The following is a 17,169-nucleotide window of genomic DNA, read 5'->3' as shown; positions in this document are numbered from 1 at the left end:
ACTTTTTGACACTTTGGGGGTATTAAAACAATATCGTCATCAATAGTTATAAAATAAGTTGTATTTCATTCATTATATTTTAAATCAATCAACTAACTAAATAAATCAATAAAACTACTATAAATGTCAATCATAATGTCAACCCAGAATAACTATAATAACCACGATTATTTATCGTCCAATCCAATCTCATCTTCGACTTCAACCACAACGTCCAATCAATCTGGTTCTTCGGCTACCATACCTTCCTTATTACCTATGCCAACTTCATATTCAATGGACCCTTCAAAATCAATCATACAAAATAGTACAAGCCCTCATGCTGGTAATGCTAATACCGTCAACAACCCTTCAAATCAACCTCTTCCTTCAATATATATGATGAATAGTAGTAATACAACCTCGAGTCCAACCACCACAAACAGTTATAATCAAGCAATCCAACCTCCACAACAACAACAACAACAACAACCTCCACAACAGCAACAACAACAACAATATCTTCATTATCCCGCTAGAAATTATTTACAACCTCCAAATCCAAATGATTATTATTATACTTCTTATTATTATCCTGGAACTCCAGCTAATGCTGCTGTCGTAGCTAATCCAAATAGTTCTAATCCAGTTAATAATACTGCTAATAATTCTTCTAATAGATTGGTTTATAATACTTTACAAACATTCTCTACTACTCATCCTCCTCCACCAGTATCAACTTCAGCTCCAACTGCTTCAACCCATTATACAACTGGTTCAAATAGTTATTTACCAATCTTACCTTCTACTACAGCAAAACTTTCTAATGGTACTAATTCATCATATCCTATAAGTCCAATATCAATTCAAGAAATAAATAGAGATCATTCCGCTTCAGCTTCTTCGTCATTATCTTCAGCTTCATTAAATCATCTTCACCATCAACAACAACAGCAACAACATCATCTTCATCATCAAACGTACCTTCAAAGCTATCAACATTCAACCAGTAATTCAAGTTTCACATACCATCCTCCGGAATCTCATCATGATTTACCGATCGATTATTCATCAATCGTTTCATATACAATCTCACCATCTTTAAAGAGAAAGAGAAGAAAGAGAAAGGATGAAAGCCCCAATGGTACCACCACCAATTCTAATTCTGAATCAATAAATTCAGAAATAGTGGAATCATATCCTTGTGAAATATGTTCTAAAGTATTTCAAAAGCCTTATAATTTAAAATCTCATATGAAAACTCATTCAACTGAAAAACCATTCAAATGTTTACATTGTTCTAAGACATTTGCTAGATCTCATGATAAAAAGAGACATGAATTATTACATAATGGGGTAAAGAATTTTAAATGTGAAGGTTATTTACAAGATGGAGTTACCAAATGGGGATGTGGGAAGAAATTTGCTCGTAGTGATGCCTTATCAAGACATTTCAGAACTGAAACTGGATGGTTATGTATTAGACCATTAATGGATGAAGCTAAACGATTAGAAGAATTGAATAAAGGAAATGATAATCATTCAAGTCATGTGGTGATTAATAATGGTCTTCCTCCTAATGTAACTCTTCCTCATCATAGTAATCTTCCTCAACTCCATCAAGCTTTGGCTCCTATAAACTCAAGTAGTACTACATCTTCGTCGTCTCAACAAACCCAACCACCACAACAACAATCTCAATCACAACTGCAATCAAATGAAGATTCTAATGATTTTGATAATTCAAGCTTTGTAAGAAAGTTAATCCAAAGTAAATAAGTCAAGATAGATATAATCTTCTTAGACTTGATTAACTTTCATTTTATTTTGTATATTAGTTCACATTTAGTTCATCGTTCCATTCTTTATACGGTATAATTGGGAACTCAGTTTTTATAATTCTCTATTATTACGTCTTTTGATATATAATATGTATATTAATATTACACTTCAATCTTTGGTATACGCTTAATTAAGTTAATCTTGTAGTCAACACATCTAAAAGTATACTAAGTCGCCAGATATACTTACAATTCAATGGGATTGATATTATACCCTTCAGCACGTGCACTCGTGCACCTGACCCAATTTTTGTTTTTTAATTTGTCTTGGAAGCGCCCCCAGAACTTTCTCGAACAAAAATTTTTTCGTTCAAATTCTCACCGATCACTAATTAATAATTTTTCAGTTAGCTAACCATTCCAAGATCATTTTCAATATCAATTGAAAAACATAGTATAGATATCATCATATTAAGTCATGTTGAGAGCCGGTTCTGTTTCAAGACAATTCGTTCGTCATTTACATAAAGAATTAAAATTCGGTGTTGAAGGTAGAGCAGCTTTATTAAAAGGTGTTAATACTTTAGCTGATGCTGTTAGTGTTACTTTAGGTCCAAAAGGTCGTAATGTTTTAATTGAACAACAATTCGGTAGTCCAAAGATCACCAAGGATGGTGTAACTGTGGCCAGATCAATTGTCTTACAAGATAAATTCGAAGATATGGGTGCTAAATTATTACAAGAAGTTGCTTCTAAAACTAATGAAAGTGCTGGTGATGGTACTACTACCGCTACTGTTTTAGGTAGATCCATCTTCACTGAATCAGTTAAGAACGTTGCTGCCGGTTGTAACCCAATGGATTTAAGAAGAGGTTCTCAAGCTGCTGTTGAAGCTGTTGTTGCCTTTTTACAAGCTAATAAAAAAGATATTACTACTAGTGAAGAAATTGCTCAAGTTGCAACTATCTCTGCTAATGGTGATGCTCATATTGGTAATCTTTTAGCTTCTGCCATGGAAAAAGTTGGTAAGGAAGGTGTTATCACTGTTAAAGAAGGTAAAACTTTAGAAGATGAATTAGAAGTTACTGAAGGTATGAAATTCGATAGAGGTTTTATTTCTCCATATTTCATCACTAATACTAAATCTGGTAAAGTTGAATTTGAAAATCCTTTAATCTTATTAAGTGAAAAGAAAATTAGTTCTATTCAAGATATCTTACCTTCTTTAGAATTATCAAATCAACAAAGAAGACCATTATTAATCATTGCTGAAGACATCGATGGTGAAGCTTTAGCTGCTTGTATTTTAAATAAATTAAGAGGTCAAGTTCAAGTTTGTGCCGTTAAAGCTCCAGGTTTTGGTGATAATAGAAAAAATACTTTAGGCGATATTGCTATCTTATCAGGTGGTACTGTTTTCACTGAAGAATTAGATATTAAACCAGAAAATGCTACTGTTGATTTATTAGGTTCTGCTGGTTCAATAACCATTACTAAAGAAGATACTGTTATCCTTAATGGTGAAGGTCAAAAAGAAAACATCAATTTAAGATGTGAACAAATTAGAACTACTATGGATGATCATTTAACCACTGAATATGAAAAGGAAAAATTACAAGAAAGATTAGCTAAATTAAGTGGTGGTGTTGCCGTTATTAGAGTTGGTGGTTCTTCCGAAGTTGAAGTTGGTGAAAAGAAAGACAGATATGATGATGCTCTTAATGCTACTAGAGCTGCTGTCCAAGAAGGTATCTTACCAGGTGGTGGTACTGCTTTAATCAAAGCTTCAAGAGTTTTAGATGAAGTTAAAGAAAAAGCTGAAAACTTTGATCAAAAATTAGGGGTTGAAATCATTAAATCTGCTATTAGTAAACCAGCCAGAAGAATTATTGAAAATGCTGGTGAAGAAGGTGCTGTTATTGTTGGTAAGATTTATGATAATGCTGAATTCAACCAAGGTTATGATTCAGCCAAGGGTGTCTTCACTGATATGATTGCTGCTGGTATCATTGATCCATTCAAAGTTGTTAAGAATGGTTTAGTTGATGCTAGTGGTGTTGCTTCATTATTAGCCACTACTGAATGTACTGTTGTTGATGCTCCAGAACCAAAGGGTGCTGCTCCAGCTCCTGCTGCTCCAGGTATGGGCGGAATGGGAGGTATGTTCTAAACAACCTAAACCCATTGACCTTGTCCTCTTAAATTGAACATGTTTATAAAGTGATGATCTTGATTATCATCATTCTCTCTATATTTATATATATATAACTATTCCTCCTCCCTCTCTGAACATTATTTCTTTTTCTCTTTTTCTTGATTTAAGTTGTAAATAGTCATTCTCCTCCCATTTCACTTTATTTGCTTTATTTAAAAACTAAATAAATTGTATTAAATCTTGAATAATTATGGTTTCTTTAAATATTGTAGATATCAATCACATCGCGTATATAACACAAAAAAAAAATTCTGAGATCAAAAAAATTTCAAATATCTGATAAACAACAATAACAAGTAACTAGTATAACATACCACACGACAAAGTTAAATGATAAGGATATAGCATCAGGCCGAGGAATTTTGAAGAAGAGACAGGAATAATTATGTTTGAGGAAATCATACAGCGACGAGAGCAAAATAGAGTCGCTAAGAAACGAATCAAACTATTGTTATCCAAATATTTAACCTTAAAGAGATATCAAGAATTACAATTACAAAAGCAACAAGAGAATGGTAAAGTCAAGAAGAGGAAAGGAGGAGAAATAGTCAATGCCAAATTATTAGAATACATCCATACCGAGTTAGAACGTCATTTAAAACCAGATGAGACCTATGAAATATGGCATGAATTAAGCAGTGTAAATGTAAACTTAAAGAAACAACAAGGAGAAGGTAAATTTGACAAAAAACAACCAGTAGACACTGACATTGAAGTATCTACAGATGGGGAAAGTGATATTAAAGTGAATGATCTCATTAAAGATTTATTTCAAACTTTTGATTCATCTAAAAATCATGTTAAAGCAAATATACTTTTAACCATAAATGGATTAGAAGTATTACCATTACCTAAGAAGAATGAAGGTCAAATTCATAATCACATTAATAACTTAAAGACGTTATTGCAATTGAATATCTTAAGGAAAAACTGGAATTTGGCGTATAAGATATATTGTACATTAATCAGATTCCCTATAGTTGATATCAAAGCTATTTGGTCGATTGGGATTGAAATATTGGTCCAACAACGTAAACTTGAAGAAAAAGCTCAAGTTGATGAAGAGAATAAACTCACACAAAAGTCAACACTATTCAAAGATGAAAGATTCTTTGAATGGTTGATAACATTTTTCCCTTTGAATCGATTTGATGCTTCGAAATATGATGGTAAGGGAAGTCTTAGAGTTGAGCTGGCTCCAGTATGGAGAATGGGTACATTAACTAATTCACCATTATATCTTATCACAGCACTTTGGAATTTATTGATTAATAAGAAATATTCGAGTTTGAAATCAAAATTATTAGAATTAATGTTGGAACCACCATATAATGATGATGGAACGATTTATTTCTTAATGTGTTTAACATTAATATTTGAATCGTTTGAATTAGTAAAAGACAATGACGCTAATGGTGGAGATAAACTGTTCTTGATAAGTGACTTGGCAGCTGCAAAAGTACAGATATTAAAGTATTTAGAGAAATGTGATCAATTAAATTTCAAATATCCTTCTGTCGTCAGAGAACAACTCTTTATTCTCTCTCGATATGTTGAAGGAGAGACAGATAGTAAGATTGGAATCTTAACAGATAGTAGTGAAGATTATGACAACGACCAAGATAGTAAAGCTAACGGAGCTAAGAATAATTCAGAAATAGTATTCTTTAATTCAGATCAAGAAGACCTGGATGATGATAATGATGAGGCACAAGCAGCATCTAATAGCTCAGATAACAATAATAGCAATAATGACTACACCCAAAATTATAATGATAATAATGACTTAAACAAATCACCAAAAGCAATTAAAATCCAAAACGATATGGATTTCGACTTTGATTTTGAATAAATAAATAAATAAACAAATTAGCATTAATAGACATTTCATAGATTTATATATATAGAAACTTATTTAATATATACACGGCATATTTAACCTTCATCTTTTCCTGATCGTTAATTTCCCTTGAGCAGTTCTTGAAAATGAAACTATAAATTTATCTTCATCTGCTTTTTCAATAGGCAACACTGTCCAACCTGGAGGGGCTAATGAATCTTTCGGTATTTCAATATGAAATTGATTTGATGGGGAAATTTTTCGATTATGAAGATCGGACTCTCCACTCGATGTACTACCTGTAGTATTATCTTCACTATCAACTTCATGGTTCTCGTTGGTATGGATGTTATTATTATTGTCATTATTAGTATTAGTATTATTAGTATTATTATTATCGTCATCATCATTGAGGGTACCTAACCTTCTATTAATTACCTGGGCGAATTCAGCCAACCTTACCCCGATGTCTTGATTTGGATTATTTACAGGTTCTGCTGCTGCTGCTGCTTGTGGAGCTGGTGCAGCTCCTTGGTCCTGTACTGCAGCTTGTTGTGGTGGCTGTGCTTGTCCTTCCGGTACAGTAGGTGTTGGTGCTGGTATAGGACCATCAAATACATTTTGTCTACATAAAGGACAATTGTCTGATCTTTCTAACCAATCTTTTAAACAACCCATATGTAAAATATGACCACATTTTAATTTCTTAGGGTATCTTCTTGATGGTAAATGATTTTTTGGATGAGATCTATTATATTCATCAACTGAATACATATCATCACGACATATAATACAAACATTTTCTGTCTCTAAATTTTCTTTAGTTGCATCCGGTAATTGAGTTTCTAATCGTTTAGAAGATTGAATGAACTTAATTAATTGAGTGACTTCTTTATAAGTATCTTTAACTGATGCTAAAGTTCCTTGAATCATTGAAAATGGGAAAGCAATACCAGATCCAATAGTTAATAAATAAATGAATCCTAAATGAGCCCCAGCTTGTAAAAGGGATGATATTATATCAATTGATTTACTATAATAAGGTTTTAATTCCCATATATTCTCTGCTTCATCATTATCAATATCATCATCTTCATCTTGTTCAGCGATATAAAAGATAACTTCATAAAGATTGACTAATAATTTACAGAAATAAGTTAAATTCTCCACTCCTTGAATAGCAAATTGAAATCCAAATAATAAACAAACCACCGAATTAATGCCTTGGAATACATCATATACTAAAACTTTAGCAATGGAGAAATCAGTGATGATGAATATAATATTTAACCATACAAAATGATTAAACAAGTATTGTCTTAATACTGCCAATCGGGAAGTGACGGATATGCTATCATTATTAGTGATTTTAAATGTTAAATAATTCAATCTTTCGAATAAAACAATATGAAGGAACTTGTTTAAAGCTGAAAAACAGAATAAGAAACAATTCAAGATTGAATCATCAAACGTAGTTAAATTCAATAATAAATTGAATAAGAACATAGGTAAATAATCAAACAATTTCTCCACTTCAATGACTCGTAACTCACCAAAGATGATCATTTGCGATACCTTTCCTATCACGAGAAACACCACCACGATATAATTCAATAAGATCTTTAAATGGATATCAGAAGTTAGATTCATTAATAATATTTCATTGTTGAAGGACGTTGTATAGTTTTGGAACAATGACCATCCCATACCCATTGTTGAAGCTAGAACATACACCGCCACAGCGATTACATTCTTAGTGAACTTCATCTCAGCACTTCTCCCATATGATGATGATGATGATGATGAACTGGTACAATTGATATGATTGTTATGATGTGTAATTAGAGTGATTTGCTGTTAAATTTCAAAAGGGTGAGTTTATTTTTGCTATGCGTAAATTGTCAGTTTTGTGTCATGTTCGATTTTTTTCTACACAATTCTAAACCCGTAATCTATACCGATCTATTATGTATGTTATGTTATGCTATAATTATCTATATGTATAGAGAAGATAAGGAAAGAAGTTAAATAATACGGGAATAATGGAATTGAAAGTGTAATTGAAGTAATAATAAGATTAATGGTTTATTGGGTGGAGTATTTTCCTCTTTTTCTGGGGAGGAGGTAAATCAGTATTAACTAATTTAGGAATCTTTGATGAAATTAATTTCATATTTTCTTTAGTAGGTGATGATATTGATTTTTGATTATTATTATTACTTGGTTGTGAATTTTTTGGTGATGATTGTTTTGTAATTCTCGCAGGACTTAAACTTGACCGAGCATTCCTTGAAGTGGATGTAGATGTAGATGTGGAGGTATATCCCATTGAAGATTTATCAATATTCTTAATGGTGGTTAAATTCTTATTAACATCAACAATAACATTCTTAAGATTATCATTACTTAATAACATTGAATTGTTAAACTTGGTTAAATTCATAATCTCCTTGGAGATAGAATCATCATGATTCTTATCATCTTTATTAAGTAAATGCATTACTTTATTTAAATCTTGAATATTATGATCTTGTAATTTAATAATACTATTGATCTTAGAATCTTCAATCAATGATCGATGATCAATTTTGGATGATATCAATTTATAATCCTCTTGTAAATGATTGATGGAATTTATTGAATCATTAAACCAATTAGTAGATGTAGTTAATAATTTCTTATTCTCATTCTCAATCACTTGTTGATTAATAGTCTTGATTGAATCATTCAAGAATGAATCATATGATTTATGATGATCATTCATCAAACTGATTAAATTTGTTTTAAAATCATGTTGAAGTTGACTTAATTGACCCGAAACTTTCTCTTTAATCAATTGTTCAATCTGAGTATCAATACCACTACGATCATAAGAACTATCTTTAATATAACTTAATAATTGATGATTGTTTTGTTTCAATTGAGTGATATTCCGTTCGAAATGAGTGGCATACAGCACAAATGTTTCATTCAATGATTTAAATAATTGTTTGAATTCAATTAGTATCAGAGGTAAATCAGTAGTTGATAATTCATTTAAATTTAATTTAATCGTGGTTAATTTCTCAATAAGATTTAATTTAAAATTTTGAAACGATTTTAATAATTGATTAGATGTAGTTGAGTCCTTTCTATCGTTGAAATTAGTTAAGATTGGTTCGATTGAATTAAACGATAATGATAAATTCTCATTTAAAATATTCATGAATTGACTAAACGAATCATTAAATTGATTTAATTTCGAAGTATTACTATGCAATCTAGTTTGTAATTGAGTATTCTCTAATGATAATTGATTATTTGATTTCTTTAATTCATCAATCTCTTGCGATAAGGATTTAATTGATTTTTGATTATTTAAAGTTATAGCATCGAATTTCTTTAATTTTAATTTTAATAAGATATTTTCATCTTTAATTTCTTTAATATTAGCCAGTAAATTATTTGAATTTTCAATTAATTCATGATAATTCTCTTCATTAAGAAAAATCCCATTCTTACTTCGAGTAGATTGAAGATCTAAATTAACTCGGATTAATTCATTAGATAAATTCTTTACTAAAATCTTTTTCATAATTAAATCAGAATCTTGACCATTAATAGGTAAATTCTTAATATTTTTAGCTTTACAAGCATAATCCAAAGTTGATAATGTTTCTTCTAAATTAATCTTAGCCGGTGAGATGGTTGCAATTAATGTAGTTTTAGTTGATCCTCCTATTGAATCTTGTAATAATCGAGTTAATTTCGATTCTCTATACGGTATATGATTGAGATTGTTATTGTTGGTATTAGAATTACCTCCAAATTCACTTAAAATATTAATGACTCTTCCTAAAGTCAATAAACTTTGATTAATAGATCCAGCTTCTTTAGCACGTTGATTTATAGCTCCCGATTTATTGATATTTTCTGACCCAGCTAAATCAACAAGATTCATCTTTGAAATTTTAAATAATTCTCCGTTTACTTTGGATTTTTTAAATAAATTAATAGTGAATATAGTATGAGATCTAGATGAGAAATTATTTAACTTTGTAGATGCTGTTTTCCTTTTCTTTAAACCTCGTTTTAATATTTTAAATCCTTGATTGAAATTATTAATATATTCTTCATTCAAATTTTGAATCATAATACTCTTTTTATTAGTATTACCACTTTCATTATTAACTTCATATATGCGTAATTTCCTTTTAAGATTCTTTAAATTATCTTCTGAATCATCATCTAATAAATCTCGAAGATCTTCATTATATAATTCTAGAAATGAACATTTAACTAAAAAATCATCATCATTATCTTCAAAGTCTTTATTTCGATTTAATTTCTTAAATAATTCCACTAATACTCTAGGTATAATCCCAACATTATCATTAAATTCAAGTCCACCATCTTCAAATTCTTCATTATAATTTTGATTCAATTCTTCAGGATTCCCACACATGGTATAAGTTTTACCAGTCCCAGTTTGACCATAGGCCAATACCGTGACATTATACCCCATTAAGAAATCATTGAATAATGGTGATACTACTTTTTCAAACACAAGATCTTGATCAGCTTGAGGACCATAGATTTGATCTACTTTGAAAGTTTTATAATTATTGAATTCATCTAGTAGAGACGATGAATTGGAAATGCTGGTGTTATGGGGACTATTGGATGGATTGATGGTAATATAGGGATCGATGATGGAATATCTATCATTAGGCAAATCGATGACAATGGGAGATTTGGCAGCTACTTCTTTTTCATTTCTACCTCTACATCGCACTACCACTTGAATATTAGATGATGATGATGAGCCAATTGAATTGGTGGATGATGACGGCGATATAGACCGTGATACGGGTTGTCTCTGTGATGATGACATATGATGGGTGATTGAACAAATAAGAATGCAAAATGATCTGTTCAAATGAATCGGTTGATTTGTTTACAATTTGTTGTTGTTGTTTTTGTTTTACAGATGGTCTGGTTAAAACACAAAAAAAATTACGTGTATTATGCAGGATTTTTAACTATGTAAAAAGTATGAATTATGATTAACAGTTAATCAATCATATTCAAAGATAGATAAAGGATATGAAATGAATGGAGATGAAATGATGAGTTAAATCAAACCAAAGAATGAAATGGAATTAGGAAAATACATATTATACAAAATATTAGTTAGTAGTGTAGCCACACTACTAATCAAAGAAATCATCATCATCATCATCAACATTAGTAGTATTACTCTTTTTAGCACTAGTACTAGTTTTAACATGATCATCTTCACTATCAAGATCATCATCATCTAAATCAAGATCATCTGAATGTTTTCTATTATATACAATCTTAGTAGCTTGCTTTTGATGAGAATCACGACTTAAACCATCTAAGATTTGGACAATATCTTGTTCACCTAATTTTCTAGTGATGGCTCCATTACGATATAATTGGAAAATGTATTGTTCAACTTGTTGAGCTCTATCCGGTCTTACGATTCTAACTCTACTTAATCTTTCTCTAGCACTTGTTTCTAAAATTTGAGAAAGTACACTTTCAAGGGCACTATTAGCATTATTAGTTGATCCACCAGTTGTTGACGATGAAGATGCAGATGGATTGGCCGCATTCTTTTGCAACTCTGCTAATCTAGCTTGTCTGATAGCATTCAACTCTGAATCATCCATGGTAAATTATGATATCGAATCCAAAGATTGTGTGTTAAATATATAGTAATTGTAATATTGAAATTTTCTCTATATTAATTTGTCACACTCTCAATGTTCAAAAAAAAAACGATTACATAAGCGCTTAGTCATCCTTTTTAAAAAAAAGTTTTGATGAAACAAATCAAATGATACCAACCAACAACAACCTCAAAAAAAGGCAACTTAATCTAAAATCACCTTAGATCACACATCGATTAAATCAGAATCATCGATCCATCAATCAATTCATACCTCATCCATAGAGAGTCAATTCGATTGCAATTCGAACAAGACCCATATTAATCCAGAATTATCAAGACACTACCACATTAGGGTCTATTCTATTAGCGAGGCTGTCTTATTTTTTTTTCATATACACATATCACCATTTGGTTAGACTTTCCCTATATCACCTATAGTCATTATTGTCATTATTATTACGCTAACATTGAGAAAACATTATTTCAAACAAAGTTTTTAATCATAAAAAATTATCTATCATTATTCATTCAATTATCATCATATTCAAATTATTAGATATTGCATAATTTAACCAATCCTATCTTAGAAACAATATTACAAATCAATAGAAACAATCCCGTATTATAAACTTATATAAAAATTCACTCCCCCATTACACACACATTAAAATAAAACAGAACAAAACATAATTATATAAATTTTTGCATAATGTCACAAACTAATAATAAAACTAATGGTTCTTCAACCAACACTAATAATACCACCAGCACCACCACCACTAATAATAACAATAATAATAATGATAAAATCAATATATTGAGAAAGTATAAGATTGTATTTTTAGGTGATCAAAGTGTGGGAAAAACTTCATTAATTACAAGATTCATGTATGATACCTTTGATGAGACTTATGCTGCCACGATTGGAATTGATTTCTTAAGTAAAACCATGTATCTTGATGATAATAAAACCACCATTCGATTACAATTATGGGATACTGCCGGACAAGAACGATTCAGATCTTTAATACCATCATATATTAGAGATAGTCATGTGGCTGTTATATGTTATGATATAACCAATAAAAAATCATTTAATAATTTAGATAAATGGATTAAAGATGTTAAATTAGAAAGAGGAGATGATGTTATAATAGTATTGGTGGGTAATAAACTGGATCTTTCCAATGATAAAAGACAAGTTACCATTGATGATGTTGAAAAATTACATCGAACTATTGGATCTAAATTTTATATTGAAACCAGTACTAAAGCAAATCATAATGTTAAATTATTATTTAAAAAGATTGCTCAATCATTACCTGAATTTGAACAACAACAACAAAATCAAGATGGTGAGAATAATCAAAATAACCCGGAAACCATTGATATTAGTATTGATAATAATCCTGCTGTTTCAACCAGTAGTAGTTGTTGTTAGTGATATCGGCAGAAGCAGCAGCAGCATCATCATCATAGATTAAATGTCAATCTCATCGATCAATGGTTGTAAGATAATGATTTATAAAATATTTTATTATTATTATATTTATACATACATATATAAATATTTCAAATTATTATAGTACAAAGTAATAGATTATTATCTTTAATAAAATTTCATAATAATAATAAATAATATATAATAACTTAAATAATATTAATCTAGGAGTTGTAGCTATATTCCATAATATTTTACAATCTAAAATGTTTTATAGGATAGGAATCCGCCCCTCACTTTGATTTCAAACCCCCTAATTAAATATTAAAGATGTGTTAATTGTCGAAATATACGAATTCGAAAAAGGAGTTATCAATTAAGATTAAACCCCCTATTCCCCCCATATGATGAGATTGAAGAGCAAAAGGATCTGACATAACTGGGGGTTGATATAATGAAGCCTTTAAGGTGTACATTTTTTCTTTTGGCTAATGAGGTTTCCTTTCCTTACACAAGATCAAAATTTATGTTTAGGCTAAAATTCTCCCCCATAAACAGTTAACATCCGCATTCCGAAGAATCACCCACCACCACCACCACACTAAATTTTTGATCTAGATTGATTTACAAATTTTATTATGATTAATTACTATTATTATTATTATTAAACTTTTTATTATTATTATTATTATTATTATTATTTGTTGTTAATTAATAACATAATATTACTTCCTTTTCATAATTAAAAATAATTACAAAACTGGCTGGACAGTAGCCGGAAGCAAGCTAAGGCTAAGGCAATCCAAGGCAAGCCAGTCAAAGAATGAAAATAGTGAAGGAATGTGAAATAATATTTTTTACTGAGCAGCATAAAAAAAAAAAGACGTTGCGGCGCATCTTGCCGCTAAGTAATCGAAATCGCGGAAGTTAAATTTTTGAAAGTTATGTAAAAATATCCACAAACAGAAATAGAAAGAGAAAGAGAGAGATCTAAAGGCGGTAGCAACTATAGATAGCTAATAAGAGTTAAAGTGAGGGTAGATGAGTTGTTGTTGGTTTATAGTAAGTAGTACAAAAGTCCTATAACAATGGAGAACATTGAATTACAAGCCTTGATTTGATAGATCTATCAGAGCTGGATGTGAGAAGTGGGGAGCAAAGTGAGTGAGTTGGTTGGTATAGGAAACGAAGGAAGGAGTTCCATAGTTAGATTTAGAATTGCCTGAAGTAGTTTTTGACCACAACAATAAGAACAATGACAACTTGTAATCATTTCTTATTCTTTTTGTGCCCCATACTTCACTTCTCCCTCTCCCCAATGGCATGACCACTTGACGATACGATACGATATGATATGATATGATATGATATATGATTTTTGATATTAATATTTCCCAATCACAATAACAAAATGCAATAGTAAACAAATCATTAATTAAACCTTCATTGTAACCAAAACGATTCTAAATATAATAATTGGATAGGTGCCCGTATTTAACACCTATCAAAATTATTAATTACAAAGTTTAAATTATGAAATTTTTATAATAATAATCATCATCATTGTTATAGTTAATACTGATAAATAGAAAAATAAAAAGGTTAAACTCAACTTAAGTCAAGTCAAGCCAAGCCAAGCCATTTCTCGTATCTAGTTCCAATTGATAGATCTTCGCTGGTTGAATCACTCGCTATTTCGTAATAGTACATAGTTTGTTTGTTTGTTTGTTTGTTTGTTCGTCGTAGGATATGTATAAACTCTAGCCTGCTCCTAATGGGGGAGAAGGGAGGGAGGGGGAGACAGATTGTAGATCTAAGTTTAATGTATCTTGACAATAGAACAGACAATCTCACAAAAGTAAAAAAAACGGATGATTTTTTGCCTTCTTTTTTTGTGTTACACCAAATTGGTTTTTTTTTTTTTCTTTTCTTTTTTGATTATTATAATAATATAATAACAATATAATAATAATACAATAGAAATATGCTCTTAATACGAAATGAAACGGAACAAAATCAAAATTATCTTCAATTAATTGCATAACCAAACTTACAACGGAATGATAAACCATGTTCAAGGCGACACCTTTTATTGTGTGAAGGCGAGTGATCAGTTTATATATATTTCCGTTTTGTATCTCTTGATAGTTAGATATTGTTGCCATAGTATTTTTCACTCAGATCACTATAATAAAAGTTTGGGGTAAAGCAAATTATTTCGATTTGTGGTATTATTTGGTTACGTACAGTATGTACTGTATGTATCTGTATGTAAGTAAATTCTTTTTTTTTTTTTATTTTATTTTTTCGATTTTATTTTTTTCGTGATTTAAATTTAAATTGTCTTTTTTTTTTATTTTCTTTTTCAATCATAAAAATTTCTATTTATTTTTTTTCACCTTCCATTGTTCTCGTTATACGAAGTTTTCGAATTTTGAACCTATAGATGAGAATTATTATCAATTATGGTAATCTTACATTACAACCTTAAATAATATTACTATATGAAAGATTCATAACAATGGCAAGGACGTATTCTTACGTCCCCGTATTCAAATGTCAGAATCCAAAATCTTACCAATAATAGCCTGCAATATAATGTCTATATTGGTTAGATAAACAATGTAAATGAAGGCCAAGCCAAACTTATAGTAGTTAACTTGTTTTTTTTATTTTTGGAGGACTTATTTATTAATGTATGTATGTATAGTTATTGTTGATTTAAACGAACTGACTCTATTATAGAAAATAAATTCTAATTAATCCATACGTTATAACATTTATTATACTGATAAGTTTAACATTTTCTAAAAATACAATCCAATACATAAAACCTTAATAATAATACTTCAATTATTAAAAATTAATAAAATTAGAAATGAAATTTTAACCTCCTTACTTAAGTAAGTAACAGATAGGTACTTCGTACCTGGTGTTAGTTACTGCTGCTATATAACTGACATCGATGTGGAACTGAAAAAAAAAAAGATCTGTGGCCACGTCCCATAAATTTAGGCTGCTTTTGCTTTTTTTTCTCGGTGCTTTTGCTCCTTAGAACGAACCTAAAAAAATATATATGTAAATACATCTATAAAATTTTTAAGGGGATATCTCTAACCAAAAAAAAGACTCGAAAAAAAAAAGCCATAAAAAATAATAAATGAAAACATCAAAAGAGAGGCATAAAAAATATCATAAACAGCCAAAAAAAAAAAGAAATTTAAAATTTTTGGTTGTCGTCCCTATTAGGAAGGATATGAAGATTTCAACGAATTAAAAAAAAAAAAGTTCAAAGTTCGTAGATTTAATGTGTGTGTGTGTGTGTGTGTTAATATGACAACAACAACTCTATTTGATTGATATACGAGACATTCCACAATAGAGATCGAAATCGAAGTCGAAGTAGAAGTAGAACGTATTCGAAAACGTATGAGGGAAAATAATAATAAAAGTTTATCTTAATGTGTCACCACATTCAGTAAATCTAGGTGGGTAATTAATTTAAACTTTGTTTAGTGTTAAGTCAGGCGCTGCTTAGCAACAAGAAAGAAGTAAGGTGGTAAAGATCATATTAAAGCTACATACGTTTTATAAAAAATTAAGCAAGAACATGTAGAACTACCGCAAGGTAATGTAAGACTGAAAAATTAAAGGAGAAGGGGGAATGGGCGAGTGAGGTGAATTGAAGTGAAGGGGAAGGGCATGGCAGGGTAGTGAGAAAAAATTTTTAGTGACTGACAGATATATCAGGACCAGGTCAAGTCAATAGATGATAGAAATCATCGAATATGAACAATGAAAGGCGGGCGGTTCTATAAGTTCGCTTCTATTGAAAAGCCCAATCAATCCTAATTATAGAAAATTACCAAGGGTATTGTTGCTATCCACGGAATTATTCACTTGTGTTTATGATTGATTGTTTAATTATACTATGAAATAGAAAGAAAAATAAAAGAAGAAGAAACGATCGGGGACATAACAAATAGTGCCCTTTATGCAAGAGGATATGTAAATCGTGAACCTAGTGGCATGATTTGTAAAACATAACAAAGAAGTAGAAGTCTATTGTATGTCAAATCCAGACAAAGAAGAAGACTAATTGGAATGGATTTGGCCTAATAAATAATTTAGGGAAGGGAAAGAAAAAAAAAAGACGTTTTATTTTTATTCCCACTATTTTTTAATAGAACGGAAAAGAACAAAGGGAAAAAATTACTGTGCATCCTCTTTGCC

General features: G+C 30.2%; 7 protein-coding genes across 7 annotated transcripts; 4 read left to right on the top strand and 3 right to left on the bottom strand. All coding sequences in view use genetic code 12, as the record gives it.

Moving 5' to 3' along the window:
* Positions 1-135: 135 nt before the first annotated feature.
* On the top strand, positions 136-1,758 carry DFJ63DRAFT_311685 (C2H2-type zinc finger protein; the record flags this gene model as incomplete). The annotated part of the gene is made up of 1 exon (XM_064905815.1): positions 136-1,758. The coding sequence occupies one exon, from the start codon at positions 136-138 to the stop codon at positions 1,756-1,758; it is 1,623 nt and encodes a 540-aa protein (XP_064763687.1).
* Positions 1,759-2,145: 387 nt separating this feature from the next.
* On the top strand, positions 2,146-4,164 carry HSP60 (chaperone ATPase). The gene has a single exon (XM_064906855.1). It carries the CDS (start codon positions 2,239-2,241, stop codon positions 3,928-3,930), a length of 1,692 nt encoding a protein of 563 aa, XP_064763686.1. The 5' UTR covers positions 2,146-2,238; the 3' UTR covers positions 3,931-4,164.
* RRN11 (Rrn11p) lies at positions 4,146-5,872 on the top strand. Its single transcript, XM_064909089.1, has one exon. The coding sequence runs from the start codon at positions 4,361-4,363 to the stop codon at positions 5,825-5,827; it is 1,467 nt and encodes a 488-aa protein (XP_064763685.1). The 5' UTR covers positions 4,146-4,360; the 3' UTR covers positions 5,828-5,872.
* On the bottom strand, positions 5,873-7,737 carry DFJ63DRAFT_70072 (E3 ubiquitin-protein ligase). Its single transcript, XM_064909090.1, has one exon. It carries the CDS (start codon positions 7,580-7,582, stop codon positions 5,918-5,920), a length of 1,665 nt encoding a protein of 554 aa, XP_064763684.1. The 5' UTR covers positions 7,583-7,737; the 3' UTR covers positions 5,873-5,917.
* Positions 7,738-10,848, bottom strand: KIP1 (Kip1p). The gene has a single exon (XM_064909091.1). The coding sequence runs from the start codon at positions 10,686-10,688 to the stop codon at positions 7,893-7,895; it is 2,796 nt and encodes a 931-aa protein (XP_064763683.1). The 5' UTR covers positions 10,689-10,848; the 3' UTR covers positions 7,738-7,892.
* Positions 10,849-11,118: 270 nt separating this feature from the next.
* Positions 11,119-11,487, bottom strand: DFJ63DRAFT_273900 (uncharacterized protein; the record flags this gene model as incomplete). Its single annotated transcript, XM_064904585.1, has 1 exon — positions 11,119-11,487. A coding segment is annotated over one exon (369 nt), but the record flags the coding sequence as incomplete, so codon positions are not given.
* A 717-nt stretch (positions 11,488-12,204) lies between these two features.
* On the top strand, positions 12,205-12,936 carry DFJ63DRAFT_333944 (Rab family GTPase; the record flags this gene model as incomplete). Its single annotated transcript, XM_064907943.1, has 1 exon — positions 12,205-12,936. The coding sequence occupies one exon, from the start codon at positions 12,205-12,207 to the stop codon at positions 12,934-12,936; it is 732 nt and encodes a 243-aa protein (XP_064763681.1).
* Between the last annotated feature and the right edge of the window lie 4,233 nt (positions 12,937-17,169).

Source organism: Scheffersomyces coipomensis (assembly GCF_036884675.1).
Source record: "Scheffersomyces coipomensis strain NRRL Y-17651 chromosome Unknown DFJ63scaffold_2, whole genome shotgun sequence".
In the NCBI taxonomy this organism is placed as follows: domain Eukaryota; kingdom Fungi; phylum Ascomycota; class Pichiomycetes; order Serinales; family Debaryomycetaceae; genus Scheffersomyces; species Scheffersomyces coipomensis.
Note: the sequence above shows the minus strand (reverse complement) of the source record. Positions and strands in the feature narration are given on the sequence as shown.